At 32.6% G+C, this 18,370-nt stretch overlaps 1 protein-coding gene across 2 annotated transcripts in view; it reads left to right on the top strand.

Annotated features, from left to right (window-relative positions):
- The first annotated feature begins 771 nt into the window (after nt 1-771).
- LAS21 (major facilitator super transporter protein) overlaps nt 772-18,370 on the top strand; it is a 31,709-nt gene continuing 14,110 nt past the window's right edge. Inside the window, exons 1-9 of one of the 2 annotated variants that reach the window (XM_051211531.1) lie at nt 772-829; nt 2,982-3,130; nt 3,175-3,368; nt 3,410-3,619; nt 3,658-3,840; nt 10,446-10,610; nt 13,866-14,154; nt 14,955-15,196; nt 16,951-17,031. In XM_051211531.1, the coding sequence (XP_051071598.1) occupies nt 3,007-3,130; nt 3,175-3,368; nt 3,410-3,619; nt 3,658-3,840; nt 10,446-10,610; nt 13,866-14,154; nt 14,955-15,196; nt 16,951-17,031 (1,488 nt within the window). In that variant the 5' untranslated portion in view covers nt 772-829; nt 2,982-3,006. Of the gene's footprint in view, nt 830-2,841; nt 3,131-3,174; nt 3,369-3,409; nt 3,620-3,657; nt 3,841-10,445; nt 10,611-13,840; nt 14,155-14,954; nt 15,197-16,950; nt 17,032-17,071; nt 17,535-18,370 lie in introns of those variants that run through there. The other variant, XM_051211532.1, reaches the window with a different exon arrangement.

Raw genomic sequence — 18,370 nt, 5'->3', positions numbered from 1 at the left:
ATCAAAACCTTTGCTATCTCAATTAATTGGTCAGTCGATGTGGATGAGTTGACTGAAGACAGCTGAAAGAAGTTAAATTTCCCGGCCAAGAAAATAACTATACCGTTTATCCCATAACGAACTCAACCCAGTTGATTACCTTAATTTCGAAGTATCTATGGGGAAATGAAAGAAAATCACCTTCGGATCTTCTTATTGATACTCATTCATAAACGGCTTAGGTATGAGAGTCAAAAGTTTGCGTACTGAGTGGTCAGTCGGGATGCGATAACCGTAGATGCACAAAATACTGCCATGCTTCGGGAGAAAATAGAAAGCAGTTAAATCTCTCTATTGATAACTAATAATTTATTCTTAAATATATGTTGCTAGATTGATAGTACTATAGGCTTTCAAATTTTCTTTACTGTCATTTGATTCAGCACGAAAAGTTACAACTTTCGGTTGAGATACTGTACTTATCAATATTGTCCGTTTGCTACCCATGTATTTGAGCTCACTTTAGTTTTTTAGTGCTATATGTACTTTGAAGCTGAAAAACGTGACTCAAGAATTAGTTCAGACCAGCTTATTTATTCTCACATTTGAAAACCTAAGACTGAGGACCTAAAATTTTCACATTACCAGTCATCAAATTAGTAAAAAAATACCCCTCATAAGTATAACAGAGAACTGATGACTTACTTCAATGAGTTTTTGGAAGTTCAGTACTACTTCGGAAAAGCCAATTTTGTCTTACAATGTTTTAACGTCCTATTCACTTACAAAAATCCTTGAAAATCAACCTTCAGAAACAGCGCTCTCAATAGTTTTCTACGCGTTTTACACCGTAAGGCTTTTCTGTGAGAACAAAGTATATGGTTATCTTCAAACTTTTAGTTACTTGTTTTGTTATTAGGTATTAAAATGTCAGGTGTGTCGATATTATGATCGTAAAATTGCTGTTAATGATTTTGTTTAGTTAAACGCTTAATATAATATTAGGGAACGTAAGGAAGACTTTTCAATGAAGAGTTTGTTATCCAGACGTAGTTTATTCTATATGATACTTGTTGTATTGTGATAATGAGTAGCTGACAATTTTGACTTTCTCAGACAATTATTATACTGTCATAGCAGTCGAAATAAAAAAAATGAAATCAAAGTAGCAGCATAAGTAGATAACCGAAATATTACCTATCTTTTTTGTTCTCTTTAAATTCAACCAATTAAACGGTGTTTTCCACTTAGCTCTGTAGATTACTGTGGAAAGAAGTTAGGGTGATCTGGTTTTGGTGTGCACTAAATCGTTGAATATCAACTTGTTTCTGGTTTATATGAACGGATAAGACGTCGTTAGATCTTGAAGACCATCACAAGAACTCGAAACTTTCATTAGAGTGGGTTTAGCTTCTAGCACTTGCGACGTTAAGGGTGGCACAACACCAATTAAATCCAAGTTAGCAGCTATGGGATTTCTGTTAACGATTCGTTCATCTATATGATGTTGAATCTTTATTAGATTATAGCCGATATTGGTCAATTGTTCAAACGTTACTCTTTTTCCTAATCCTGACTTCTAAAACGGTCTCCTAGAAAATCTGAGTATTTCTGAACCATATGTATGCTCGAGATTTCACATGGGAATTTTTAGAGTTGTTCATATAGTTTTGTGTAAATTACTTATTTTGCTTATTAACTTATCCATTTTTCAAGACTTCAACGTCACCCAACAATATACCTTAGGTATACTAAATTACAATTAAGATTTCGGTGGTCTTGGTTTTATTGACGTAAACGTTTTAATGTTTGGAACTTGGAATGAGATCTGTGTTTTAGAAACTAGGACAAAGGCTTGGGACTGGGATCTCCTGCTACTGTCGAAATTAAGATTAAGTTTTAGGGTAAAGATCTATGTGTAGTATTTGAGATTCAGGGTTTGCTTTTGGGTAGAGGTAGACCAGTCGTAAAACCTGTTCTCTATATTAAACCTCAACATCCAACTTTGAATCCTAACACCGAATTCAAATTCTGTCCCTAACTACTAGTTCGGGCTGGTTCTCAGTACAACCCTTAAACCTTATCAAATTTTATTTGAATTCGAGTTAAAAGTTATATGAAATTTCGAAAAGTTGATTGGTGATTTAAAATTGACACTGCAAATTATTCCATTTCTACAGTAAATCACTCATGTTTTTAATGGTTGAACGCGATGGGGAATATATCATGTTCATTTAAATTTCATTGGAAAAACCTTAGACCTAAATATTATAAGCGTCAACGTTACATTAGACTTTCAATCTTCTTTGCAATATACTAGATTTTGGTGTTTAGCAGGTGTATTACGCAGTCCTCTAACACTAAGTTTAAGATAGCTTACTGCCTCCGAGTACGTCTCAATAGCACATTTTTCTTTACTTATTATTATTTACACTCATAACATCAATGAAGTCTCTACAAAAGTAACCTTATCTTTTCACTTGCATGACGTGATTGGTGAGTATGAATTACGCACTTCCTATAATTTTCACATAGTTAAAGCCTGTTATTGTATGGTATTTTATCCTGTGGAAATATTTTACAGAATTCCCGAGGAAGACTTCCAAATCCTGATGGAGAGGTTTATTCAAAGCAAAATTTATTTTAGTCTTTATGTGATATGTCACGGTAAGAAAATTTACAATCTTTGCAACTTCGAAATATTCTAGGTAAACATTTTGCGACAGAACATAGTCACTAGATATTATATCTTGTACTTTAAGACTAATTACCATACTTCGTGTTTTTAACATGAATTTGTACTTATTTTTGTTGTCATACATATTGGCTAAATTCTGCCTCAAAAGTTAACATAATTTATATATTCCATATATCCCGCCATACAACTAAGTGTAGTGTGGAGATTATATGATTTTCCACCTCACTCTTACTCTTTATATCGTTGTGCTTATTTACACATTTTTGAAGTTCTATAACCTTCAGATACAAATTTTCCATTTTAGATTCGTAAAGTATATGAGTAATTAAATGGGGATCTTGACGAAAATTAGTGTTTATGAATGTCTCCTTCTACTTGGCATATATTCATTTGGTCTTTTTATATTTATGAGTGGTCTATTGCCGAATGACCCAGCTACAAAAGTTGACAAAAGTAAGATTAGTTTCATTTCTGGTCAGTATTTTGGTTTTATTTAGTTGGGGATATAGAAGAAACATATAAGATTGATAAATTTGTCATGATCGTAGTTGACGCATTAAGAGTAGACTTTTTGTTTTCACCAAAGTACTCAGAAAATTGGGTCAAACTTCGTTCGTATATGAATCTCAAGTCGGCCACATGTTCTGCTTCAATTGTTCAACCCCCTACTGTGACACTACCGCGAATAAAGGTTGGTTTATTGAACAAATTGGATATCATTTTAAAATGTAGGCAATCGTCTCAGGGAGAAATCCGAAGTTTGTTGATATTTTGCACAACGTAAATGCAGAAACTATGGTTGATGATAATTGGGTAACTCGTTTGGTAAATCATCAATGGAAAATTCAATTTTATGGGGATGATACTTGGATAAAGCTTTTTCCTAAAAGCTTTCAGGCCTATGAAGGCACAAATTCTTTCTACGTTAATGACTTCTATGAAGTAAAATCGATTGATGCTAAATGTTTTTAATATTATAGGTAGATGAAAATGTAACACGTCATATCTCGACATTGATGACTACACCTGATACATGGGATGGTCTTATTTTGCATTATTTGGGGTTGGATCATATTGGACACATTGAAGGACCTAAGGGATCTAGCATCCCTAAAAAAATTCGTGAAATGGATGAAGTTATTCACAGCATACTTGAAGTATTGGTATGTTTGTTGTTTATGTTTTAATAACTTTACTCTAATGTCTTTCAAAATATGTATATCGGTTTTTTACTATTTTTTACCTAATTGTTGGATACGTTCGCTTCATATTTATAATTTAGTCTCCAATGTCCACATTGTGTAAGCTTTTTAGTTGTTTTCAAGTGGAAAGGAATACCTGATAATTGTGAATGTGTTACTGTGCTGATATTTCGTTTCAGTATACTATCTCAAACAGTACTCGTGTCTTAAAGAGCTGGGAAGAATCTGCTAGGATAAGACAATGTCTGATAAAATCATTGTTCATGAAATTGATTGTTTCCCATTATTTTACCTACTTGGACTCGAAATGTGTATCTTTGTATTTTTTAGCATTTATAGTTTTAAGATAAGAAATGACTTTGATGGAAATTATTGTAATATTATTGACATTCTATCACTATTTTGTACAGTGCGATTAGCACTATTTAGAGTTAGTGAGACTGTCAACATTAAATTTCGTTTTGATACTTCATTATGAATAGTAAGTGATTAAATAAAGTTTCCAAAGTTTGCTGACTTGAATATCCTTGCTATATCATGTATGTGTATTCGACCCATTCAAAATCAGTGTTAATACTATCATGAACAAGCAGAAACTGGCAAACGGTTTGGAATAGCGACGAATCTGCGCCCCATGTTTAGGAAAATCTAAATTTGAGTTTATAATCATGAGACTCTAAATGTAGCAGTGACTATTGACTAAAGAATAATCAATGATTCACGCGCTTTTAATTTTGTCTTATAGGCTTTTGATTCAGTGCTAGATTTTATTAGTATTAATTTTTGTGGTTGTTGCTTTTTGGATAAGATATATACTCTAAAGGCTAGAGTATTTGATGCAAAGATACATCTATCTTGCCTTTTTAATCTCTTTCATAAAAACAGCATCTACAATTGCGTTTGTTTTTATGTAACCGAATACGTCGTAACCATTGTTTTTACTCAAAAAACTGCACAAAAAGGACAGGAATGTTATCGTAAAGTTCTGTATAAGGTGTATGGATTTGTATGTAAATTCTTCTCAACAGCATACGAGTTAAAAAGATTAGCAACTGAAGTGGAGAAAGGTGCTAAAAATGCTTATGATACGAAAATAGGTGTATATGAAGTATTTGATAGTAAGATGTTCATTCAAACATCAATTTCTAATACTCTACTTATCTAACCGTTGGAGCCATGCATTTTCCTACGTAGTTCATATTAAAAGTCCGAGTTATATGAAACTATATCATGTATTGAATTGATTACTGAGTCTTATTTATCCACACTTTACTATGGTTAACATTACTCACTATGAAACTTAGTATTAAACTTTAATTTACATATTTGTATACCGCGTACAGTATTGTTCTAATACTCAAATTAAAGTTTTTAGATTGAATTTCGAAATCCATTCTCAATATTCGAAAGTTTGTTTTTAAAATCTCTAGACCACAGTTTCACGAGAATTAGGCATAATAACACACGATTAATCTTGTTTCTTTTTTTCCAATTTGTTACTACTCTGCTAACAATAAAGGTTGGCACCGATTCAGCATTCACAAAAATATAGCTCATACCAATATTCGTCAATATTTGAACGAATAGTTTGTCAGGAATCTGGCACTGAATATATGGAAGACGTTATTTGTAAAATTTATGTTTGTAATAATCTCAGCGGTTGAAATTTAAAGAGTTCCACCGTTTCATCCAACAAACCTGTCTGGGATTCTGCTGGATAATAATCAGAATCGCTAAAGAATGAATTCATATTTCTATCGCTGAGATTGTTTCAAATATAACTTTCACAAATAGAATATAATGTTTTACCCTTTACAAAATATACTCCATTCGGTTCCGTTAACTGTTTTAATACATTTTTATCTCTTGTCAATAACTATCTAAGATCAGTCTGTCTGTTGTAATCAATATAACTAAGGGTCAGATTTGGTAAAAGTGAAAACATTTCGAATATAAAGTGTATACATAAACGTAAAGTTTGCTTACCAATTTGGGTGGTGCCTTTAATAACTTTTGGGAATTTACAAATGTATTTTAACTGCATTTTAACTTTTGAGTTGAAGTTAAATTAGTTTGATGCCTTCACACTTTATTGGTAATCTTGATTTTCACGTAGTTCAATTATCACTACAATGTGCAACACACACGTTGGTATTTGACGTGAAATCTAATTGGCTTTTTTTGTAGAAGTATGAATAAGCAGTTGTTGCTGTTAATTAGCCATTAATAGACAAGTCACGTCCTGACATCAGCTAAAATCTCTAATGCTTTTATGTTCAAGTTTGGATATTGATAATAATCTGAACTAAAGAACTCGTCAACCTAAAACCAGTTGATATCTTTTGTAAAGGCTCTTACTTTCTTGATGCTGGTATCTGAGACTGCATAAATCAATCTTTGGTAACGTATTTGCCTGAATATTAACAACAGGATGTTACAAACCTTTTCAGATAGCGTCATAATCACTAGGCTGTCTAATACTTATACAAACCCTGTAGCCCTTCTAAGGTTACTGCCGGTCCCGAGCGTAGATAAAGGAGGAGGGTTGGGCATAGGATCAGCAACCCCATGCCGTAGAAAAAAACCTTGCCAAGAAAAACACTAGTGGGGAAAAACAATTTAAACCATTTAAACTCTGCCCTTCAAGTTGAAAGGTCTTCATTCAGAAGAATTATGGCGCCTCTTGGTGAGAGCTGAGATTTTTGGAAAATCACTAAACCGATGACCCTCCTAACAAACAGAGCAACAATTAATATAGGTGTACATGGAATATTTGGACAGTGTAAAAGACTGGAAGGACTGATCAAATAGTTATGGATATGAAGAAATACAATTTAGCGGTGCTCAGAATCAGTGAGGCCCATCGAACCCAAACTAGACAGAAAAGTTTAGATTCGGATGAGATGCTGCTGTACTCCGGTCACGAAAAGGAAAATGCTTCACACACTCAGGGAGTTGCTCTGATCCTGTCCAGAGAAGCAAGAAATGCATTTATAGGATGGGAATCTCACGGATCCAGGATCATCAAAGCATCCTTCAAAACAAAGACGGAGGGAATCACAATGCATGTTATCCAATGTTATGCACACACCAATGATCGCAATGACGACGATGAAGACCAGTTCTATAAGAGGCTGTAACCACTCATAGTGAAGTACCCAGAAAACGTCCTGACCATCCTGAAGGGAGACCTAAACGCCAAAGTCGGAATGAATAACACCGGATATGAAGATATCATGGGACGACATGGACTGGGAGAAAGGAACGAGAATGGTAAGGGATTTGCAAATCTATGTGCATTCAAAAAATTAGTTGTTCCCCCACAAACACATACACAAAGCTACATGGGTCTTACCACTCACACCACAGAGAACCAGATCGGTCATATTTACATCACTAAAAAATTCAGAAAGTCGATTGAGGACGTGAGAACCACAAGAGGAGCTGACGTAGATTCAGATCACCACCTGGTTGTGACCAAGATGAAACTGAAGCTAAAGAAACACTGGGCAGCTGAGGAGACAAAATTACAAAATTCAATACAGCCTTCATTCGAGATGCTGTTAAACTCAACGAATCAAGATAGATCTCAACAACTGGTTCCAAGCACTACGAGATCTACTCAAAGAAGAAAAAATTTCTATGAAGGACAATGTGGAATGGGTCAAAGGAGCACTAACTTCAACATGTTAGAAGGTTCTGAGCCTCAAGAGGCATGATTATAAGAATGGATCTCTATCGAAACCCTGGACAGCATTCAAGAAAGGAAGACCAAGAAGATAGTAATTAAAAACAGTGGAACAAGAGCAGAGAAAGTCAAGACACAAGCTAAACAAATAGAAGCAAACAAGCAGGTGATGAAGAAGAGCACTAGAGCTGACAAACAGAAATACGCGAAGAACTAGCAACAACACCGGAAAAAACTGCAAGCAAGGCAAATATAAAACAGTTATATAATACAACCAAGAAACTGGCTGATGAATATAAAAAACCAAAGCGATCGGTCAACAACAAAAAAGGCAAGACGATCGAATTCCTTGACCATGATGAAGTATTTGATGGTGTGTATAAGAGAACTATATGTTACTACAACCATCATCAAAAATGTACGAGTATTTATAAACAGTTGTCTTTGCAAGATACTGAGTGTCCGTTGACCGGATACCATGAGCAACAACCTATTGTGGGAGAGAACAAACCAGCATCCAAATGAAGAGATTAGGAAAGACGTTGGAAGTGGATAAAACATATATTGTGGAAATCATCAAACTGTTTCGCGAGTTAAGCTCCAAGTTGGAATCCTGAATGGGAAAGGGTAAAAGGTTAACCTAATAATACATTGCTCCGGGAATTGGAGGCAGATACCAAAAGGATGAATAGCAAGTGGAAAGGATTGCCCAGGACAGAGTTGGATGGAAAATGCCGGTGGGCGGCCTATGCTGCTCGAGTGGTATCAGGTGTAAGTAAGTTACTAAGTTTAGTACCCAAAGACTTAACGTCTTTATCGATAAGCGCTACCTTCTACCATCAGCCTTAATGTCAACACTGTGATACAGGTACATCGAAGTGACTAGTTGCTAGTTGCTTTCACCAATACACATAATCCAAAATCTTATAAATGATTTTTTTCCTGTTTCACAATGAGATTTTTTTCAATTTCGAACTGAAAGTTTCATAACTTATAACACTATAGTAATTCTAGGAGATAATGAAATTTTAAAATATTGGTACAGCAAAGTTGTTACAATAATTATTATTAAAATATTTATTTCTACGTCTACTGAACTAATATATTATCAGTAAAGTAATTGATTATTAAAATTAAAATTAACTGTGTTGAACATTTACATTTTATGTAAGCCAATGGTTTACATTAACAAAAATTGAAAGAACCACAGTAAATGGTTAACTCTACAACTGTATATTTCCCATTGCATCATCAACTTGGTTCTTTTTATCACTAAACCTGATAATAATTTTTAATATGTAAATTATCTGTCTGCTAATTCAACTAATATCAACTAGTATGAATCAGTTTTCAGTTTAACTCAGTAATGAACTATAAGTACTTATACACACTTGGTTCTTAACTATACGTTCCTATGTAGTTTAGTTCTTATATTCAACTGATTAAATCAAAGTAGGTGCTATAAAATTCAAACAAGAATTTTTATTGGCTGTTAGGTAAGTTATTTTAAATGAAAATTGTTTCATAATCAGTTTCTAAAGTATTTGTTATAACTTGAAACGAAAATTGCCCATTAATAAATCATTTGTGTTTAAATGAATGTTGTTTAAATACTAATTTTCCATATTTAATGGCTGAATTGCATTATGAACCAAAAGTTGTTACTATTTGTTTGATTATTGAATATCTAATATAAATTAGTTTTGCTAAATTTAATTTGTTAATAGTTAACAAATTTATAGGATTTATCTCATTGTGGTGTTTTATGTTTTGTTTTACCCAGATCATCTTTAGATTTTTAAGACTCGATTCCTAAAGTTAGTTCATTTAAAATATTCGCTGAATTTATTATATTCATTAGATAGCTAATGATTCTATTTGCAACTCATCAGCGAAATGTGCCTGAGGCTCAGTGTTGATATTTACATTGGAACTCGAACTCAATCCCTATCACTTCAAACATCCCCCTAAGCTATTGATTTCAGATAAACACAAATTATTCAACGAGTCTGAAAGTATTGACAATAATTCGCAATCTCCCATTGTTGATATTCACAACTCTAATTGATCAGTTACTACTGTTATATGTACATAACATATAGAGGCAATTTGCACGGAATGCATATATAACAACAGATATTGTTTAATTTCAGATCTAAACATCAACAACGAGAAATTGAAAACATCCACCAATATTATTCGTTTATGTTTACAGATAATTATTTTTTAAACTACTAATAACATGCTAGTTTAGGAGAGAAACAGCGACCAATCATATTTGTTGGAATCTTTTATTACCTGCTAATGATATGTCTATGCACTTTAATGGTTAGCTTTTGATCTCAAGTTCAGGGACTGATAAAAATTGAGTAAATTACGTCTTAGATTATAGAGCATTTAGACTATAAATATCATATAAGTAGATGGACTTTGCATCGTGCAGATGAAAACGGCTCGTTTACTTACCTCTAGTTACATATATATGATCGAATCCCTCAAGATATGCAAAAGTATACTAAATCAGTTACTCAGGGACTACTCATGCTACATTCATTATTGAAATTTTTAATCAACCTAAGCTTTACCCTCTAAATAAAGAATCCATGGCCTAGTCAATAAAAAATCAGGTTCTCAAGGAACTTTGAATAAATTCATGAATCTTTTCTTTTCTTCACTCTTTTGTAAAATTTCTGTTCATAGTTCGCAAACTGGAACCCCGTTCTATCTACTTAATTTTAAATCTCTGTTTATTATCACAGAATCCTCACATATTGTAGTTCAAATAATCAGCACACAAATCAATTCTTGATTAATGAATTAAATTAGAAATTTCAGTATCCTATTATTCTCACAATAATTTTTATACTTTTTTTTCCAGATGAACTCTTCATCAATTATCAATAAAAATTGGTTGTTTATTTTAACAGGCGATCATGGAATGAGTGATAAAGGCAGTCATGGAGGCTCTACAACTGGTGAAAAAACAACTGGCCTTTTTATGCTTGGATCTAACTGGAATAAAACAAATGATCACTTAACTGAGGTAAATGTATACTTGAGAAAAAAAAGTGTACTTTTAAATAATGGCTATTACGTTTGTTTTCTAATTTTTAATAAATCTTAAACAGAAGTGGTTTTGTGGAGATTTTAGAAATTTCAGTAGTTGAAATCGTGAATCAATTGAAGCTAAACCACCATAGAAGACCTGGAAGTACTGGACTGCCGTTTCGTCCTAGGATGGAACTCCTCAGCAGTGCGCATCCACGATCCCGCCCCCAGTGAGATATCAGCTCACTGAAGACAATGGTGTACGGTGGCGCAATTTCGTGGATTGGTTGAAGTTAGACATTAACACCGTTGGGTGCCGGCTTAGTGGGCCAATGGTTTGGCGTTCGCACGAAAGACTGATATGTCCTGGGTTCGAATCTTGTGGGGGCGGGGTTTCGGATTATTATTCTCTAAGTAGTGATACTTCAAAGTATAATTCTTGAAAAAGAATTTATGTATGAAATGTGAAACTGATGAAATTGAAGCTTTAAAAAAATTAACATATGGTAGGAAAAGAAGAAATAGCTCCAATGAATTTTACAATGTCACAAAGTTATTTATTGGTCAAAGTACGATTTGGTAACGAAAAAGAATAATGAATTTACATTTTCAATTTACATTGATTGTTGAATTTGTTGTTTTGCTTTCTGCGCTTTTCATTCCAATCATTGAATTTTATATGAAGGATTAGTAATACTTAAGTACTTTAGCCTTGTTTTAAGGTCTATTTCGACACAGTCATTTAATGATAAATTATTGGTTACATATCGACAGTCATAGCTATGTATACCTATCTATATTACGTTTTTATCAGCAATACTCACTCATGACCACTTGGAGGAAATTAATTTTGGGCACTGTGATTGATGCAAGAATCATTAAATCTCATAGTTAAACACTTTTCTTTTTGTCATTCTAAAGAATGATTTTTAAAATGTCTGCGTTAGCTACCTCAATTTAATTGTTGGGTCATGAAAATTTTACCGTTTATTTTGTAAACAATTTATTATTACCAGAAAGTACAAACGATTTGATTTGCTCGCACTGCAATACTTTTCAACAGCATCGATAAACAAGATAAAATTTTTGTATTTGAGGTAATAAGACTGCCCGACATTTTGAACTGGAGTGAAACAGAATTTAAGAGTATGAATCAATCGATAAAGACAACGGTTAATTAGATTAATTGATAATTAGGGATTTCGATTGAAAAATAAAATTGACCATTCGTTACTCTTATTTAAACACAAACGATCATCTAAATATATCTATGGAATAATGACTTAATGCGTACACAATCTAATTTTATTATGGGGAGTTTTAGATTTGAACCTGGTTCCATCGGTTTCAATTTAGAAAACTTGGTATTGCCTGTAGGTTTGGCATAAAAAGTGTCGCTTAAGGTTGAATGCATGAATTTGCACTTGGGTTGACAAGTTTCACTAGTATATGTGTATTATTTACAGTATCAGGTATATTACTTGTAAGTCATTTCCCATGTTTATTTCACTGTGGTATGGTAGGATATTGTATACTACTCTCCCTAACGCTCTAACTTAATAAGCGTTTGATTTTGATTTAAATATAGTTATGATCTGTACCATAAATGGGGGATATTAATGCCTTCAATAATTACAATTTTTAAATGATAAAGCACGGCGTATTATGAGAAATCAGTCATTATTATCGATAGTAAAAGTACTACTAGTTGTAAACACTTGGTACGATGGTGACGTATTTATTTAAATAAAGCTTTGAATAGAATTAAGTGTATGGAGTTTGAAAACTTATGATAATTATTTTGATATTTTATGAATAATTACCACTTTCCAACAAGTCCAATTATTGAAAATGACACTACATAATCATTGGAAATGGTTTAGTAGTTCGGTAATTAAAATACTTGATTCCCAACTGTTAGGCAACATGTTCGAATTCATTTTCGGGTAGTAGCACTATGTCTCACAACTAAAATGGGACTCAAAACTGAGTTTTGTTAGGGATATCCAAAGTATTCCTCGAAAAAGTCCAGAGGGGCTCTGAAAACACTGGGAAACATTCCGTCCAATCAGCGTGGAATTTAAGCTTCTCAAAAACATCTAGGCAGTGAAAGGTCACGTGTCACATTTATGATTGCATAATTACCTATTCCACTACTATGTTTACTGTGGTCCCGGAACCTTCCAGAAGCGCAAGATCATCTGAAATACTACAAATACCTTCAATTTTATGTACATAGACTAACCTTAGAGTGAAGCGTTCTTTTCATACATCACGTCTGTTCTCTCGTGTTCATTTTGTCATGTGGATTTTACCTGGGGTTATTAGAACAGCTTAAGAAACCGATTCAAGTGTTCAGTTAAAAGGCTTATCAAGTATGCTAACCAATACAGAGTAAATGAATTATTTCTCACCTTAGAAAGAAAAACAATCTTAAGCGTAGTTCAATCTCTCTCTCTTAGATAGGCTAGATTTACATTTAATTATTACCACGTCAGTAAATGAAACAATGCGTAATAATAATAATAGCTTTATTCAATACTATAAATTTTTACACAGTAAGAGATTCTCATTATCAGTTATACAATATTACTACAAATATCTCTTTGACATAAATTCATATTATAATTACTGAAAACATATTTTGAATTTTTTTAACATTCTGTATCTTTCACCCATGTTCGATGATTAAAGTTTTCTACCAGTCCAACTGATACAACTATGTTCGTAATCTGTGAAACATAAGGTTCTTGAATTCCAAAATATTTGTCTCTTATTTTGTCAACGAATAGATAAAAACAAAAAGTATTTTAGTGTCTCTGTTTGATTGTTGCAGGAATTAGAATCGTGATAACTTTTAACTCTCCTAATTTCAGCCTTTCAATATATCGAGTTAACACTCACATAATCATTCAGTTTAAACAAATCTAAGACAATTAGGTTAAATGCAATATTTGCACAGTTAGTAAAATAAGTAGCTCCCAAATGTTTAGTCAGGTCTCTGTATTCAAAATCGTCCTTACATCACAAATATCTTTGTTGTTCTATTTGGTAACACCTATAATAATTCACTCATCTTAGATTTAATGTGAAATCATACTTAGAACTTCCAAATCTCATTATAGTTATATTACTAACTAATAATGTTATTTTTTCTGTAATGATTATCAATAAAGTTGAAGCTTTATACAATTACTCTTTTAATTTACTCTCGTGTTCCTGCAGTATTTTTTAATATTTTTTACTCAAGAACACATGTGTAACAACAAATCTAAAACAGTTGCCACAAACGCAACAAGTTGATTTAGCCACATTAATCGGATTAATTACGGGAGTTGGTATACCAGAGAGAAGTTTAGGCGTTCTATCATCTTCATGGTTGTATAATTTCTGGTCAACAAATTATGATCGATTAAAAGTGCTATATATGTTAATGCAACAAATTGGTCGTTTATCTGGTGAATGTGTATTTTCATTGAAGTCATATCATAAATTTGAGTATAAAAATTGTATGTCAAGTGTATGGAGTCAAGAACGAAGTGAGTCTCTCATTTTTAAATAATAAAAGAAATACATTGGTCATTAATGTTATTACATTTCGAAATACTGTATGAATATACTGATTTGGTATCACAACTCAAACGAATGCATATGCACCAGGTTCTATGTTGCTTGCTCCTAGTATCGTAATCTGTATATTCAGTCTTTTTTATTATAATTGACACTGCTATTTTCAATGTTCTAAAATGATGTTGTAACAAGCTCCTTCCGAGACATGTGGCTTTTGAGTCTGATCCCTTGTATGGTTATGTGTACACACTGTTGAGAAATTTCAAACTAGAAACATACTTAATTTAAATGTTCTTAGACTTTCTGTGCTTCTGGAATTAACGCCGATTGGCAACGAAAAGTAACTTCAAAATGAAAAATCTTCACAATCTCTCATCTTGATCATAAACATTAGTCTATAAAAGTTGATTATCGAATTCAGCCCAATAATTCTTTGCCCAAGTCCCAAACACTAATTTATATCTGTTCACAAAGAAGAACCGAGTTCAGCCAAAAATCTATCTAATCTGTAATATTATAGCAGTTGGTTTCTATTTACATTCGTTAAATAATACAAATTCAAATTATCAAAGAAACTTCTGTATAACCTAAGTTTATAAATTTATTCATGTATCATTATCAAATACCTTTAATATTAATGCTAATTTGTTGCAAAAACTATTCCATCATTAATATTATACGAACCGACTGGATATCGTTGTGAATTGTTTTCTCTTAATATTTAGTTTTCATTTTATGATGCTTTTTGCTTCAATAAATATTTTTACAGCTACGGAATATAACATTTTGCTAAATGGAATTATCACTTGGTTACATTGCCAAAACACTCAAGGAAATTCAACTAATGAATTCAAGCAAATTGATTGTGTAAAATCGGGTTCTCGTTTAAAAGGTGAAAAACTAATTACTGATACAGTTAACCTACTTAACGGTATACAATCAGAATCTTTGTCAAAAGTTGAACATTTAAATAATAAAAAAATGATATTTGGCGGTATTTTAATGTGGATTGTAAGTTGATTATTTGTAGGTAATTCAAATGCTTTTTCAATTCAATTGTTTCAGGCGGTTGTTTTGTTTTTGTCTGAAATTCTGAAGTACCACTCACCGTTTTGCCAAGGGCTGGATTCAAATCTATCTCTTGTGACGATCACAATATTTGTGCGTCATAAAACGGGAATCCAATAATACTTATCCATTATATTTCACTTCATTTTTCAAGTCCAGTGGCGTGCAAACTTCTATCCAACCACCCTAACCGAAGTCTATGTGTCAAGATTTGAAACTGGAAATGGTTAACTAAAAGATAAACTGTCTAATTAATAAACTATCGCTTTACATTTTAAAGTAAGAAAATCTAATAAGAAATTAAAAACTGTATACGCTGTTTTAAACTAATAGACTTCGGATGAAATGTTTTATATTAGTACTAAATATGTGCTAAACGACTGTAAACTGAAAAGCTTAGCAACGTGTAGGTGGTGTTCATACTCACAATCAAAACAATAAATAATGGTTTTACACTAAGGATTCCAGACCCATTATTATATACGGACTCATTTTATTCATAGCTGCAAGTAATATATATACGCTAATTGATAACCTGATAGCAACAGATTTCTTATCAATGAATGTAGGAAGATATCCGTTTTTGATAAGAATCTCTTTTAAAAGGCTCAATTCTTCCTCTGCGACCTCGGGGCGAGAGTTATTATTAAGTTTTGTTTTTCGGCTGATGGGAACCCAACTGTGGAAATTTGATAGTTGGCCATTCCACATGGGTTTCCTGTAGATAGCTCTTTTTAAAGTACCATCTTGTTTTCGTGTTATATCTACATCAAGGAAGTGAATATTTTGTTTGCTTTCAACTTCAAGTGTGAATTTTATTGATGGGTGACAATTATTAAATGTCTCTAGGAGATCACTTAAGTTACATTTGTTGTCACAAATGATAAAGATATCATCCACACACCTTTTATACAAGTGGAGGTTTTCTATAATTCTTTTGAGTTGGTTGTTTTATAAACTGGCCATGAAGCAATCTGCCAGTAATGGACCAAGTGGGGATCCCATTGCTATACCATCCTTCTGTCTATGAATTACATCGTTGAATGTGAACTGTACATCGCATGTGCAGCGTAGTAATAGTTCCTTCAAATAAACCTCAGGTATCCCAATGTTTATCCCAATATTGTTTATGTACTTACAGATAAAATTAATGGTCTCTGTGAGTGGAACATTAGTGAATAATGATTCCACATCCAGCGATAGCATAATTTTGTCACTTACATTCACTTCTTTTATGTGCTCGATAAATTCAAAAGTATCACGTACGGAATGTTTACAAATGAGTTTTCTAACGGGTTCTAAGAGATTCGCAACAGATTTCATGCTTAATTCTTTATCCTAATCAAATTCTACCATTCAAGTTTCAATATGACTACTAGCTGAAACAAGTCAATATATCGATGCAACCTGTGTGACCTTATATAATTGAAGCTAATCTAGATTCAACCCTAAACTTCGGTCTCATGCTAGTTGGCCACTAATCAAGATGATGTACCTACACTCTTAAAGGAAACTTCTGTTCCTTGGAACGAATGATTCAAATCAGTGTGACTGTCAGAGATATATTACCATAGAGATACTTGGTTAGGATATATTTATCATTCTTTATACTGATTAAATTAAATTTCCTCATAAACCTTTGCAAAATTAAACAGTTTTTTGCCTATTTTTTTGGACATAAAAATGATTTATTATAGGTTACCTTACTGCTGTTTCACAAGATTCTCAATTCAGTTATTTACTCTTCCGATACCAAAAATCCTTTGACAAACAGAAAAGTAAGTAATATGCGTTCAGTTATTTCAATTTTACCTTCAGTGTAATAGTGCAGATAGACTCCAGTGGATTATTAATACTGACTAACTTTTACACTAGAGTTTTTATAGATTAATATATTTAAACTGGAATTACGGAGAGTATTCAGTACGTATTTAGCTAGGCTAACATTAATTAATTAACAATCAAAAAAGAAGGTTGGGGTACTGGAAAACTGTCGCATCCTAGTTTTTTGGAGCTCAACAACCAATCATTTTCGAGTACTTCTACATTAGTCCTAAACGCGGATGAGACAGTTGTTCAATGAATTCCTGATTTCTTAATAATTTTACAATACCCAGCAAGCCTCGATAATTTTATATACTAATCGATATAAACTACCTTCTTTCTCACTGTATATATTGATAATCTTCCACTTATCCTGAAGTATATTGTTTTATTTAAGGACTACTTCTAACTATCAATTTAATAAATTGATGAATTTTATTTTGGAAAATTTAAGGTGTGATTTTGTATTCTTTAAGATTTCTATTTGTATGGTCCATACAAACTATTTTGTATTATTCTGTTTCAAAGATTTATTATTAATTCTGTATAATACTTTCTTTTTTCATGAGATATATCTGTTTATATCTAATAGCTAATTGTTTTTATTAAGATAGTACAAGAAGAGGTGAAATTTGATACTAGGGTAGTTATTTTTCAATAAATAAGCTTACATACTTTGAATGAGCATTCATCAAAACTATTATTTTAATGGTACTATTATACAGAACTTATTGTAAGCTATCTTTTGACTCACTCACGTACATGAATTGCGAATACCACTAAATCCAGATTACGAGTTTCATCTAATTTTGAACTCGTCAGATGGATATACCTGGGTCCCAACGTTGAAGTTAATATCGAGACTCGAACCCAGTTGACTAGTGCTTTAGACGTCAACGCCTAATCTACTGAGTTACTGATTCCGGGAAGCTATCGACTTGTTCAACATGCATGGTGTGTTGATAAGCAATTGCCTCAGAATGCCGGTACATCCAACAAAGATCTAACTAACTTTAATCCTTAATTTCATTAATTATCGTTATATTTTCTCACCTTTCATGAATTATCTGTTAAATATCAATACGTTTTTTAACTATTTATCTAAAAATATACAAGTTCAGTACCTAGTTAGGCTTGCAAATTGTAGTGTGGTTGTGGTACTTTTGATTGTACATTTGTGTTTTGAGTCCTGTTGTAATTAAAGATGGGGGAACGCAAAACTGCGACATTTTCCATCGATCGTTTAGCAAATAAAGCATAATGATCTTATACAACTCTAATTCGTTTTGTAAA

This window comes from Schistosoma haematobium, chromosome ZW, assembly GCF_000699445.3.
Source record: "Schistosoma haematobium chromosome ZW, whole genome shotgun sequence".
NCBI classification, from domain to species: Eukaryota; Metazoa; Platyhelminthes; class Trematoda; order Strigeidida; family Schistosomatidae; genus Schistosoma; species Schistosoma haematobium.
The sequence above is the reverse complement of the archived record's forward strand: the minus strand, read 5'-3'. Positions and strand labels throughout refer to the sequence as shown.